We start from the raw sequence: 13432 nt of genomic DNA on the forward strand, positions 1-13432 counted from the left end.
ATTAAAAAAAATGCTCTGCAATCTAACATGTGAAATCCCACTAAGAATTAGAACACAGAGATAAGGTTCTCTGAGCCAGTATCCTCCTTACAATTTCACTAGAAGATGTAAACAGATTCATGACTTCATCTGTATGATTAACTCCATCTGCTTAAATTTGCTAATCCTTCACACCTTGAATAGATGTTCTGATGATTTTTAAAAATGTAATCAATTTAGTAATTTAGGTTTTTTTTTTTCAATGAACACAAATCTATTTTGTCCCTGCCTTCCATCATCCATTGGAAATACAAAACAGAACTTTTATAACTAATAGGCAGCATAAGCTGAGCAAATTCCAAAACTGACCCTGCAGACCCAAACACAAGTCTTACTTTGTAACCATTACATCTCTATCAGAAGGTAGATAGAATACTTTATTATTAGTCCTCTGGAACTGTGTTTGGTTATAGTCATGATCAGTCTTTAAAAATTGATTCCTTTACAATATTAATGTCTTTATAGAAACTGCTCTGGTTCTGTTCATTTCTCTCTAAATCAATTTATGCTATACAGGATTCCCTGAAATAGTCTTTCTTCACCATTTCTTACAGAATGTTAATATTTCATTATATTCATTTACTTTAATTTGTTTAGCTATTCCCCAATTAAAGGATATACTCTTAAAGTCTAATTTTCTTTTTAAATCACCTCATTAGAATGAGGAAATTTGTTTTGCTTTCTACTTTTTCTTTATTGGCATTATCCTTCAGTTACCTCCATCCCTATCTCTACCCATTAATGTTGACTGGGTTTAATATATTTGATAAAAGTATATTTATGTTTCCATATAAATATACTTTCCATAAAATTTTGTGTCCATATCAGATAAGAATGAAATTCAATTGACACTTGCTCTCTCTCCATCCTTTCCTCCATGCTTTAATATTTTTCCCCTCAAACACTTCAATTATAAGAAATAGCAAATTTCTTCCTTCAAGTAGAATGTTTTTACCCTATCTTTTCTTTCTTCTCTTAAAACTCTCAGAATAGAACCAATTCACCTCTAGGTCCTCTTTTCTTGCAGAAAAGAGAAATAGGTAAAAGTAAAGTCAGTGAGGCATCTTCTCTTTTAAAAAAAAAATGCATTAACACAGGTCAGAAAGAAGCACAAATACAAAGGACAGCTTTGAAAACTACAGATAGAAATAATTTACTTAAGTAATCTATGTAAAACATAGATTTTCAGTTTCATGCATAATCCTTTTTCTGTTCTACTATGTATATGGAATATATATATATTTTATTCACCATTAAAGTTCAGATTTTTTAAAAAGTCATTTAAGTTCTAAAAATTATTTCTTCTCCCCCTACTAGAAGTTAATATATCATCAGATAGCTTCTTCCAAATACACAAATAAACTGACCTTTCTTTAGATTCCTCAGTTTGCATTTCAATTTTCCTACTCAGCTCTGATCTTTTCATTAACAATGCATTAAATATCTCCATTTCAACACTCAGTTTTGTAGGGCAAGTTATTCTAGTTGTAAAATATCTTTTGGGGGCAGCTAGGTGGCTCAGTGGAGCACTGGTCCTGAAGTCAGGAGGACCTGAATTCAAATTTGCCCTCAAACACTTAACACTTCCTAGCTTTGCGACGCTTGGCAAGTGGCTTAACCCCAATCACTTCAGCAAAAAAAATAAATAAAAAAATAATAATATCTTTTGCCTTTTGGAATACTATATTCCAAGACTTCCTCTCATTTATAATTGCTGATGCCACCATTTTTGTGATCTTGACTATATACTTTAAATGCTTCTTTTGGCATGCTTGCAAATAATTTTTTTAAATATGGGATTGTGGATATAATATTCCTAGGATTTTTTCTCTTGGTGAGTTCTTTTTGGAGTTGATTATAGATTTGTTATCTGTGCCCTCTAGTTCTAATTTATATGGACTGTTTTCATTTAAGATTTCTTCAAATACAGACAGTTATTGTTTTATGTAAATGAGTCATTCTGCAAATCTCTATATAAAGTGATTTTTATATAACGTGAATTTGCTCAGATATGGGGAAGATAATTTCCTCAGATATGAGGAAAGGTAGTTAAAAAAGTGAGTTCCATATCCTTGGATGGGAGGGGTGGCCCACAGTTCAAGAATATATGAGGTGGGGACTGAGGAGAGATAAGCAAGAGCAGAAAGAATAAATGTACCCAAGCAACTTGGGGGTCTGTCCAGAACAAAAGAAGACAGGGGAACAAATACCTGGGGGCCATACATAGACAAGAGGATGAGTATAAGATGCAGCAAGATAGGATAGACAATACATAGAGGCCAGGAACAGGCACTTCGTACCTAGTGAGAATGGCAGGAAGACAGATTTGTAGGGACCAGACAAGCAGGCAGTGGGGTAGAGCAGTTTTCAAACCAAGGCCCTAATCTGGTGGTGGTGATGATGGTCTCTGTGCATCCATTCTTCTGCTTCCACTTGTAGGGTTTTTTTTCCCTTAGGGGTTTGGTTTGTTTTTTGGTAGAGGTGGGGTGGAAGACTATAAAGCATCAAGCCAAGAGGCAGGAGGAGAGAGAGAACACAATACTGTAGAATAAACATAGGTCTGGAATGTGGATTTCTTTCAGAATTCTTTATAAAAAGCTGAATTTGTGTAATGAAAATTTACAAAAAGTGAGAACTATCTGTATAGTACCCAGGCCCTACCCCTCCTTAAAAAAAAAAATCATGATTTTCAGTTCTTTAAATTGTCTTCAACCTATTTTTCAATTGACTTTTATTAAAGATTTTTATTTCCAAATCATATGCATGGATAATTTTTCAACACTGACCTTTACAAAACCCTGTGTTCCAAATTTCCCTGCTTTCCTGTACCTCCTCCCCTAGATGGCAAGTAATCCAATATATGTTAAACATTTTAAAAATATATGTTAAACACTTATGTGATAAGAATATCATGCAGTTTTTTCATTCCCTTAAGTCCTTTCCCCCTCCATTGTATTTTAATAGGTTTCGTTCATGCTAGTGTTCCTAAAATCCAATATGATAGAAATGTATGACAATAAAGTAAAAAACAAATTTGGCATTTCTTTAAAAAATTTATATATATATATATATATATATATATATATAAAATGTTAAACCCAATATATGTACATGTATTTATACAATTATCTTGCTGTACAAGAAAAAAGGAAAAAAAGAAACAAGGAAAAAACCCAAAATGCAAGCAAAGAACAAAAAAGAATGAAAATGCTATGTTGTAATCCAGACTCAGTTCCACAGTCCGTCCCTGTCTCTGTCTCTCTCTTTGGGTGTAAATGGCTCTACATAAAAGATCATTGGAACTGCTTTGAATCATCTCAATGTTGAAAAGAACCATGTCCATCAGAACTTATCATCATATGATCTCGTTGTTGCCATGTACAACTATCTCCTGGTTCTGCTCATTTCACTCAGCATCAGTTCATGTAAGTCTCTCTAGACCTCTCTGAAATTATCCTGCTGATCGTTTCTTACAGAACAATATTCCATAACATTCACATACTATAATTTATTCAGCACTCCTCAAATGATGGACATCCACTCAGTTTCCAGTTTCTTGCCACTTGCATTTTTTTTGCACATATGGATCCTTTTTTCCTTTTTTATGATCTCTTTGGGATACAGGCCCAGTAGAAACATTGCTTCATCAAAGGGTATGCACAGTTTTATTGCCCTTTGGGCATAGTTCGAAATTGCTCTCCAGAATGAGTGGATTAGTTCACAACTCCAACAATGTACTAGTGTCCCAGTTTTCCCACATCTCCTCCAACATTTGTTATCTTTTTCTGTCATCTTAGCCAATCTGAGAAGTATGTAGTGGTACCTCAGAGTTGTCTTAATTGCATTCCTCTGATCAATAGTGATTTAGAGCACTTTTTTGTATGGCTAGAAATGGTTTCATATATTGGATTATTTGCCATCTAGGGGAGAGGCTGGGGGAAAAAAGAAAATTTGGAATACAAGGTTTTACAAGGGTCAATGTTGAAAAATTATCCAAGCATATGTTTCGAAAATTACAAAGTTTTAATAAAAACAAAATAGAAATGGTTTCAATTTCTTCATCTGAAAATTCTGTTCATATGACCATTTATTAATTGGAGAATGGCTTGAATTCTTATAAATTTGAGTCAATTCTCTAAATATTTTAGAAATAAATTTATTTTTAGAAATAAATCAGATCCTTTGAATGTAAAATTTTTCCTCCACTTTATTGCTTCCCTTATAATCTTGTCTGCATTAGTTTTGTTTGTACAAAAACTTAAACTTAATATAATCAAAATTATCTATTTTGTGTTCAATAATGTACTCCAGGTCTTCTTTGGCCACAAATTCTTACCTTCTCCACAGATTTAAGAGAAACTATCCTGTGTTCTAACTATCCCGTGTTCTTTTAATTTCCTTATATCACCCTTTATGTCTAAATCATGAACCCATTTTGGGTTCATATTGGTATAAGATGTTAGGTGTGGGTCGTCAATGCCTAGTTTTTGCCATACTAATTTTCAAGTTCTTTTCCCAAAAGCTGGGGTCTTTGGGCTCGTCAAACACTAGATTACTATAGTCATTGACTATTTTGTCTTCTGAACCTAATCTATTCCACTGATTGACTACTCTATTTCTTAGCCAGTACCAAATGGGTTTTGATGACCATTGCTTAGTTTTAGGTCTGATACAGTGAGGCCACCTTCATTTGTTAATTTTTCATTAATTCCATGGAGATTCTTGACCTTTTGTTCCTCCAGATGAACTTTGCTATTATTTTTTCTAGATATGTAAAATAATTTTTTGGGAGTTTGGTATAGAACTGAATAAGTAGATTAATTTAGGTCAGTCATTTTTACTATTTAGCTCGGGCCTACTCATGAGCACTTGATATTTTTCCAATTGATTAGATCTGGCTTTATTTGCATGGAAAGTGTTTTGTAGTTGTGTTTATATAATTGCTAACTTTGCCTTGGCAGATGGACTATATTATGTTATATAGACTATATTATCTAGTTATTTTAAATGGAATTTCTCTTTGTATCTCTTGCTGCTGGACTTTGTTGGTGATACATAAAAATGCTGATGATTTCTATGGATTTATTTTGTATCCTGTAACTTTGCTCAAGTTGTGAATTGTTTCTAGTAGTTTTTTACTCGATTCTCTTAAGTATACCATCATATCATCTGCAAAGAGTGATAATTTGGTTTCCTCATTACCTACTTTAATCTTTTTCTTCTCTTATTGCCAAAGCTAACATTTCTAAAATAATACTGAATAGTAATGGTGAGTGGGCAACCCTGTTTTACCCCTGATTATATTAGGAATGGTTCTAGTTTGTCCCCATACATATAATGCTTGCTGATGGTTTTAAATAGAGCAATTAATCATTTTAAGAAAAACTCCATTTATTCCTATACTCTAATGTTAATAGAAATAGATGTTGGAATTTGTTAAATGTTTTTTTCTGCATCTATTGAGATAATCATATGATTTTTGTTAGTTTGGTTATTGATAAGTTGATCATGCTAATACTAAACCATTCTGGTATAAATCCTACTTGGTCATAGTGTATTATCCTGGGGATGACTTACTGTAATCTCTTTGCTAATATTTTATTTAAGATCTAATAATATTTAAGATAATATTCATTAGGGAAATTGGTCTATAATTTTCCTCTGTTTTCACCCTACCTGGTTTCAGTATCAGCACCATATCTGTGTCATAAAAGGAATTTGATATGACTCCTTTCCCTATTTTTTCAAATAGTTTGCATAGTATTGGAATTAATGACTCTTTAAATATTTGGTTTTCACATGTAAATCCATCTGGCCCTGGAGATTTCTTCTTAGGTAGTTGATTTATAGCTTTCTTTCCTCTTCCATTAATCTGGGAAATCTATATTTGTGTAAATATTCCACCATTCCACTTAGATGATCAGATTTATTGACATATAATTGGGCAAAATTAATTTCCTCAGAATTGGTGGAAAGTTCTCACTTTTCATTTTTGATACTAACAATTTGTTTTTCTTTCCTCAACTTGCTTTTCCATATCAGGTACCTTAAAAAAAAAAAAAAAAAAAAAAAAAAAAAAAAAAAAAAAAAAAAACTTTTGATTTTATTCTAATACTTCTTGCTGTCTAGTAGAGTCATTGACTTGTATTTGGCTTATTCTAGTTTTAGTTTATTCTAGTATTCTAGAGTCTGTTATTTAGGTAAAGTTTATTGCTTTCTCTTCTAAGTCATTTATTAGTCCTCCAGTTCCTTCCTCCAGAGTTTCCTTGCTTCATTTCTTCTAGGTATTCATGTAGTCCTCCTGGAATTCCTCTTGCCTTTTAAAAAGAATTCACTATATCTAAGAAATATATTTTATACTGTTTTAGTCATGTCTCCACCTTTAGTTCCTAAATTGGGACTTGTTCAGATGCAGGTTTTATTCCTTGATGATCATAAGTGGCCAATGCTGCTTGGTATTTCTTTGATTCCTCTGGATTCCTATGATGACCTCTGTATCCCTGCATTAATAAGTTCCTTTGTGTTTTATCAACACTACTTGGTCTTGTCCTGGCCCAATGTCTTATTCTGGCTCCCCTAAATTGCTATGTTGACCATTCTGTTTCTGGGTTAGGCTCTCTTGGATCTTTTGAGTTTCAGAGCTCTGGATCACCAGGGTAATCTCTATGGCATGTTAAGAATGTGCTAGGGACTCTGGAGCCCCTGTTCACCTACTGCTCCTTGGGAAGAACTTCTTAAGAGTGTCATCTAAGGGATTTTTCAGAGGGGCCCTTATCTCTTACCTCCTTGTGACACAGGAGGCTACTAGTTTTATACATGTTGGCACTGATCTTGCTGATGACTCTCTTTCCTTTTAGCCATAAGCTTCCAACTTGTAAGGCAGAAGAAATTACCTTGACATCCCTTCTACCTTCTCTCAGCTAAAAATCTTGCCAATTATTTCACTGGCAAAGATTGAGGCTATTTGCCAAGAGTTCTATCTTCCTTTCTCCTTTTCATCTCAAATCCCTTAGACAGCTTCCCCCACTATTTCCATCCCAGTCTCACCTGAAGACGATGTCCTTCTTTTCCTTATCAAGACAAACCTTTCTCTATGTACTCTTGATTCAAATCAATTCTATCTTCCCCAGAAGATTTTTTCCTCTCCTACTATCTCTAGCTTCTCAATAATCATCACTCTCTCCTTCACTGTACACCAACATGTATGTGTCTCTATCACACATTAAAAAAACAACTCTCAATGAATCCTTGACCACTCATTCTCTTATCTTTCATATCTAACCTTTTGCTAAGTATCCAATCTGTTGCCAATCCTTGTTAATTTTATCTTTATAATATCTATCAAATATACCTTTCTCCTCTGATATTGCCATCAACATGGTACAAACTCTCATCTCATGTTTAGATTATTGCAATAGTTTATTAATTGGTCTGCTTGACACAAGTCTTTCTTCCATTCAGCTGCCAAAGTGACTTTCTTAAAGTACAGGTCCAATCCTGTTGGCATTCAAATACTTTCATAATTGCTACCTTCTTTCAGTCTTCTTACATATGAGACTTCTCTACATCTTTGAATTAGTAAATCTGTATATCATGTAGTAAATCTGAACATGATACAATCTCCAAACTCTGGGCATTTTCCTTGGTTGTCCCTTGTTCAAAAAATACCCTCCATCTCTACCTTCTAATTTCCTTCAAATCCCAGCTAAAATCCCATCTTACTCAGGAAACCTTTCTTGCCCTCATTAATTCTAGTAGCCTCACCTTTGCTGATTATTTCCAATTTATTCTGCATATGGCTCATTTGTACTTAATTGTTTGCATGTTGTTCTCCTCATTAGATTGTGAGCTCCTCAAAGGTAGTGCGCCTTTCTTGCTTTTCCAAAGAATGACAATTAAATCTCAGGCACAATGCCTGATAATACAGTAGGTACTTAATAGGTATTTACTGACTGATTTGCACTATATAAAGGCTGTCTGAAAAGTTTTAGTATAGCAATTTTTTGGTACAATTTACAATTTTTGTACAATTTTTTGGATGTTGTTTCCTCCAATAACGAAATTCCATTTTAGTGCCTTGCTGGAGCAGAGGGATTTCCTAAAAGTGAACCGAATTTTAACAAAATTCCCTAAGATTTTATGTATCTTTTTTTCTTTTCTCAAGCCTCTTCTCATGACAACTTTTGTATTTTTAGAGAATCTTAAAGAAAAAAAGCTAACAGTTTAACAAGCTTCTCATATTCTGAGATGCTGCCAACATTAACTTCGTAAAATTAACAAATAAGTCATCCTGAAAGGGCTGTCTATACTTTCTGAAAATAAGTCTCAATGAGATTTCAATAATATCTACATTGTCATTAAAGCTTATGATTTTTCAAATATGAAAAAATTCAAGAATGTTGTTTGACCATAAATCTAATATAAAAGACAGAAGTATCCATTCATGAATTCTTTGGAGCACTTGCTTTTTATAGTTTTTTTTTTTTTTTTTTTACTTACCTGTTGGGTTCACAGGTATATCCAGGATAGTCTTCAATAATTTCATATCTTTAATGTTGTGAATATAAATGGATTCCTCCAGGCACACCAGCAGCCTCTGCAACCACACAGACATGCAAAACTACTGAACCAAATTCCTTAAAAAATATAGAGGAGACTAGATGAAATTATTCAGGATTAAATGTGATGTCCTATACTTGCTTTAAAAAATTCAACTGCACAACACAAGATGGAGATTTCTAGATGACAGACTCTTTATCTAAAACAAACTCCCCCCCCCAATATTGAGGTTTTTGAGTGGACTCAATCATTCAAAAAGTTAATGGGATCTTTGGCTGCATTACACTGGACAATATGAGAAAATTGATTATTTGGCTATACTCTGCTCTTCTCAGACCACATCTAGAATATTGTGTTTACTTCTAAGTACAGCATTTTTAAAGTAACACTGAAAAGTTAGTGGAACAGATGAAGAGTGACTAGAAAAGTGATGGGATTCAAAACCACACTACGGCAAAGTTGATTCAAGAACCTGGGGATGTTTTAATTTGGAAAAGAGAAGAAAAAGGGCTGCTTTCAAGCATGTGAATGGCTGGCATGAGAAGAGAGATGAAAATTATTTCACTTTGATCCTGAAGACAAAATTAAAACTAATAGGTCAAAGTTACAAAGAAGAAAATTTTCACTCAAAAAAAAAAAAAAAAACATAATTAGTATTATTTAAAAGCTTAATGGGACCAGGATTTAGAGAGAACATTAGAAATTTTTTAGATCAAATTTTTTATTTTACAAAAGCAAAAATATCTTAGGCCTGGAAAAGGTAATGACTTGTCCAAGATCACACAGACAGCAAGAAATAGAAATAGTTCAAAAAGATCTGGATTCAAATTCTGGCTCTACTTTTCCTTGTTTTTGTCTATGTGATCACTACAGATCTTCAAATAGAAGCTAGATGACCATTTGTTAGAAAGGAAAATTCTTCCATACCTATGGCGTGGAGCAAATGACCTCCGAGACTCTATGATTTGACAACAACTGATCTGAATCTAACTTGAACTGGTAAACATCACATATACCCACCCCCAATGAATCTGATAGAAAAAAGAAAAATGAAAAACCTTAAATAATTTATGTTTTCTAATTGAAATCAATCATTTTCATTTCTGTGTGTAATATTTACATAGGGTAATAGATCCAAAACATTTTCTGCTTAGAGCTGCTGAGACCCATTTTGATATTCAGCAAAATGTCAGTAATTCTGTTAGATCTACTTCATGGGCTCTTTTTCAAAATTGATAAAGTTTCCTTTCTTTGTATACTTCATGACACAATACTTTACCTATCTTTCCCTAAGCACAAAACTGTCCTTTTTGTCCAAATCTTTCTAATCTTTCCTAAAGCAGTCCTGACAAACTGTTAGGTAAAGTTTGTCTTCAGTTTTTTTGCTCTCCCTCCTAAAAAAGGTATAGAAGGCCCCTCATGTTTTTTTCTTAATTGTTAGATTTTTTTTTAATATACTAATATTTTCCTTCTTTCCTCACACTTCACTGTCTTGTGAGCTTTCTTTTGGCTTTATCTTTCCTAGGTAACCAATACTGAGGATGAGTTAATCAGATAAATCAGATAAACAAATCCATGCTAATCTTTAAATAGATATCCCATTAGCTAACTAATGTGTTATTCCTCCAAGGTAATATAGTGTACATATACTCTAAAGAATGATGCTGATTGTTATAGAGGCTTTAATTACTAGAAACTAATAATGATAACATAATCTTTATCACTATAACAATGATATCATAAAGCCAAATGGAAAGAAGCAATTTCTGGGTCAAAATTATTCTGGCTTATTACTATATATGCCTTTTTTTATTTTCTTTATTTTTTCTTTTAAATTACTATATTTTTTCAATAGAATAACATCCAATTACCCAGACATATCTAGTTCTTATTTTAATCATGTTAGAATAAAAAGTTAAAATAATTTATTTCTCCTTTTTACACTCAAACTCATTTCATCACAGGTAAATCATATAAATAACATCATTCTCACACAAATCTTCCAATACCCTCCACCCCCATTAAAAAAAAAAAAAAGTAGCACCACAATTGGATGAAAAATGTACTTTGTCCTTGCTGGAGAGATTGGTTGGTCACAAGTGGATGGAATATGAAGAGGCAGCTAATTCCTCAAGCTCCAACAAGCTTTCTCTTACCTGGCTTCTTTTTTATTTCTCCTGTGCTAGGGATAAGAGATCCATGCAATTAACAGAGACTGGAAAAGCTAACTAGCTCTCATGCAGCAAAGATTAAACCTCAAATGTGAAACTTGAATGAAAAAATGCATTCCAGATGTAAAAGTCACTTTCCAAAGCATTGTTTTCCCTTTCAGTAATAAATACTTGCTCTTAAAAGCTATCTTTCCTTCTCAAAGGTAAGAGTGAAACTGCCCGGTTCATATTCAAAGGATCAGAGACTGAAGAGTTGGAAAGGATCTTGAAAATTATTTAGTCCAGTTTTCTGATTTTAGAGATGAAGAATCTGAGCCCCACTGAAGTAAAGTGACTTAATTCTGGGTGAGATTTTCAAAGATAGTGAAGGTTGCTAAAGGAAAGATAGACCCAAATAGCAGGAAAGAAATGGGGGTATCAAAAAGAAGAGGAGAGAATTGTGTAAATAAATAACCTAGATAATATTTGACAGTTCTGATCACTCTTTAGGACCTAGCCTAACCAATCTTGAAAGTCAATGGCAAAAAGATATAACTAAAAATGAACTAATCTTCTTTAGACTACCATTAACTGAAAAAGCTGTCAGCAGGTTACAAACAAGCCACAAGACATCTTAGAGTTGGAAAGGACTTCAGAAGCCAACTAATAGAATCTATTCCTAAAAACAAAGTTCCTTTTAAAAACTTATCCAAAAATTGCTCAACAACCTTTTGATAGAGGACCTCTAGTGAGAGGGAACACATGACCTACTGAGGTGGCCCATTCTACTTTTAAACAGTTTTAATTGTTGGAAAGTTTTTCCTTTCCTAAAGTTATATTTTTGTAACTTTCACCCACTGGGACTAACTGTGCCTTCTTAGGCTGAGAAGAACAAGTTTATTTTTCCTTTTCCATTTCTCTTCTTTTTCTTCACATACTTTAAGGTAACTAAATTTTTCTCTATGTTAAACATTCCCAGGTCCTTCAACCATACAGGCATGAACTCTTTTTACCATCTTACCCCTTCTGCATATCTTCAATGTCCTTTGAACAATGACATACCGACATAATATGCCAGATATGATAATAAGATTCTACTATTTTGTTGTTCCTGGGCGCCATGACCCTGGACTGCCATATCACAATGTTGACAAAAATTAGTTTGAAGTCCAATAAAAGCAATATTTTATTTAAACATTTCTCTTTAAAGTTTTCCAAATACAATACACTCAAATTATCATTCCTCCCTTGTCCCTTCTGCAATCCACCCATTCGTGTTTCACACTTTCTACTCTCTCCATATAAAAGAACACACTATGCAGGGAAGAAGTTTAGACCCTCCAACCACCAGTTTTCTACATAATTTAGTGGTGATATAAATGAAATTATTACATTATTTTAAAGAAGACGATACATTTCCACAAATTGATTTATAAAACATTCTTTTTTTTTGAAAACAAAATTATTTTGGGCACTTTACATCTCAGCAATAAGGCAGAATGGGGGGGGGGGGAGGGGGAAGCCTTTCACTTTCTTCCTCTTCACACTCCCAGTACTCTTCTCCCCTTTTTAAAATTTGCCATGTAACATTAAATACTTTGCCATATTAATAAAATTTAACATAAAATATCTGGTATTATGTTTGTTCATGGCTATCTATGAAACAAAGAAAAAAGAAAATGGTCCTTGATTCTATATAGTCCCTTCAATTTTTTGTAGTGATAATGAGTGACAGGGCTAAAGAGGGTGGGGGAGAGAATGCTAAGAATGGCAATGGTTTTAGATCATTTATAAATTGCAATTTGACTAGTGGTACTCTAAATGTTAGATCTAGTGGTGCCACTGTGAGAATATGAATATATTGGTAGAATTTAAATTATATCATTCTTGATGCTTGCTATAAATGATACCAGAGGAAAAAAGGAAGTTACTTCTAAATGAAAGAAATTTTTGATTGGCAAATAGTCCTTGAAGGAGCAAAGAAAGGAATACACAGTGGATTTTATCGCACACAAAAGCAACAAGAAATATTTCATGGGATGGCTAGTCATCTTATATGTCAGTACTGAAAAGCATAGAAAAGGGAAAAAAATCACCATGAAAAAACAAAATCAGTTTATATATCAACAGTAGATTGCCAAAGATGAAAAGGCAGAGAAATTCTATCAGGAATATATTGATTATATCAATAAAGTGATAATAATCATATGATTATACCAAAAGATAACAGAAAAAACTTTTGACAAAATACAATACTCATTCCTATTAAAAACACTTGAAAGCATAGGTACAAATGAATTTTCCTCAAAATGAGTAATTAATTAAAAACATTAGCAAGCATTATTTCTAATGAGGATAAGCTAGAATCCTTCCCAATAAGATCAAGAAAGAAACAAGTATGTCCATTATCACCAATTTTATCCTGTACTGTATTAGAAATGCTAGAATAGTAATAAGAGAAGAAAAAGAAAAAGAATCAGAATAGGTAATGAAGTAAGAAAGCTCTCTTTTTTTATAAACAATATGATGATATACTTGGGAAATCTAGAGATTCAATTAAAAAGTTAATTGAAACAATAATTTTTAGTAAAGTATAGGTTATAAAATAAATCCTCATAAATTACCAACAAAATCTTGCAAGAACAGATAAATTAAGTGATACCCCATTTAAAAAAATAACTACA

General features: G+C 32.9%; 1 protein-coding gene across 4 annotated transcripts in view; it reads right to left on the minus strand.

Moving 5' to 3' along the window:
• Window positions 1-13432, minus strand: part of WIPI1 (WD repeat domain, phosphoinositide interacting 1) — a 71206-nt gene that overhangs the window by 22180 nt on the left and 35594 nt on the right. For all 4 annotated transcript variants that reach the window (XM_003768564.4, XM_031965695.1, XM_012548557.3 and 1 more), the window contains exon 4: window positions 8539-8635. In XM_003768564.4, coding sequence (XP_003768612.2) covers window positions 8539-8635 — 97 coding nt within the window. The remainder of the gene's footprint in view (window positions 1-8538; window positions 8636-13432) is intronic.

Source organism: Sarcophilus harrisii, chromosome 4, assembly GCF_902635505.1.
Source record: "Sarcophilus harrisii chromosome 4, mSarHar1.11, whole genome shotgun sequence".
Taxonomy (NCBI): domain Eukaryota; kingdom Metazoa; phylum Chordata; class Mammalia; order Dasyuromorphia; family Dasyuridae; genus Sarcophilus; species Sarcophilus harrisii.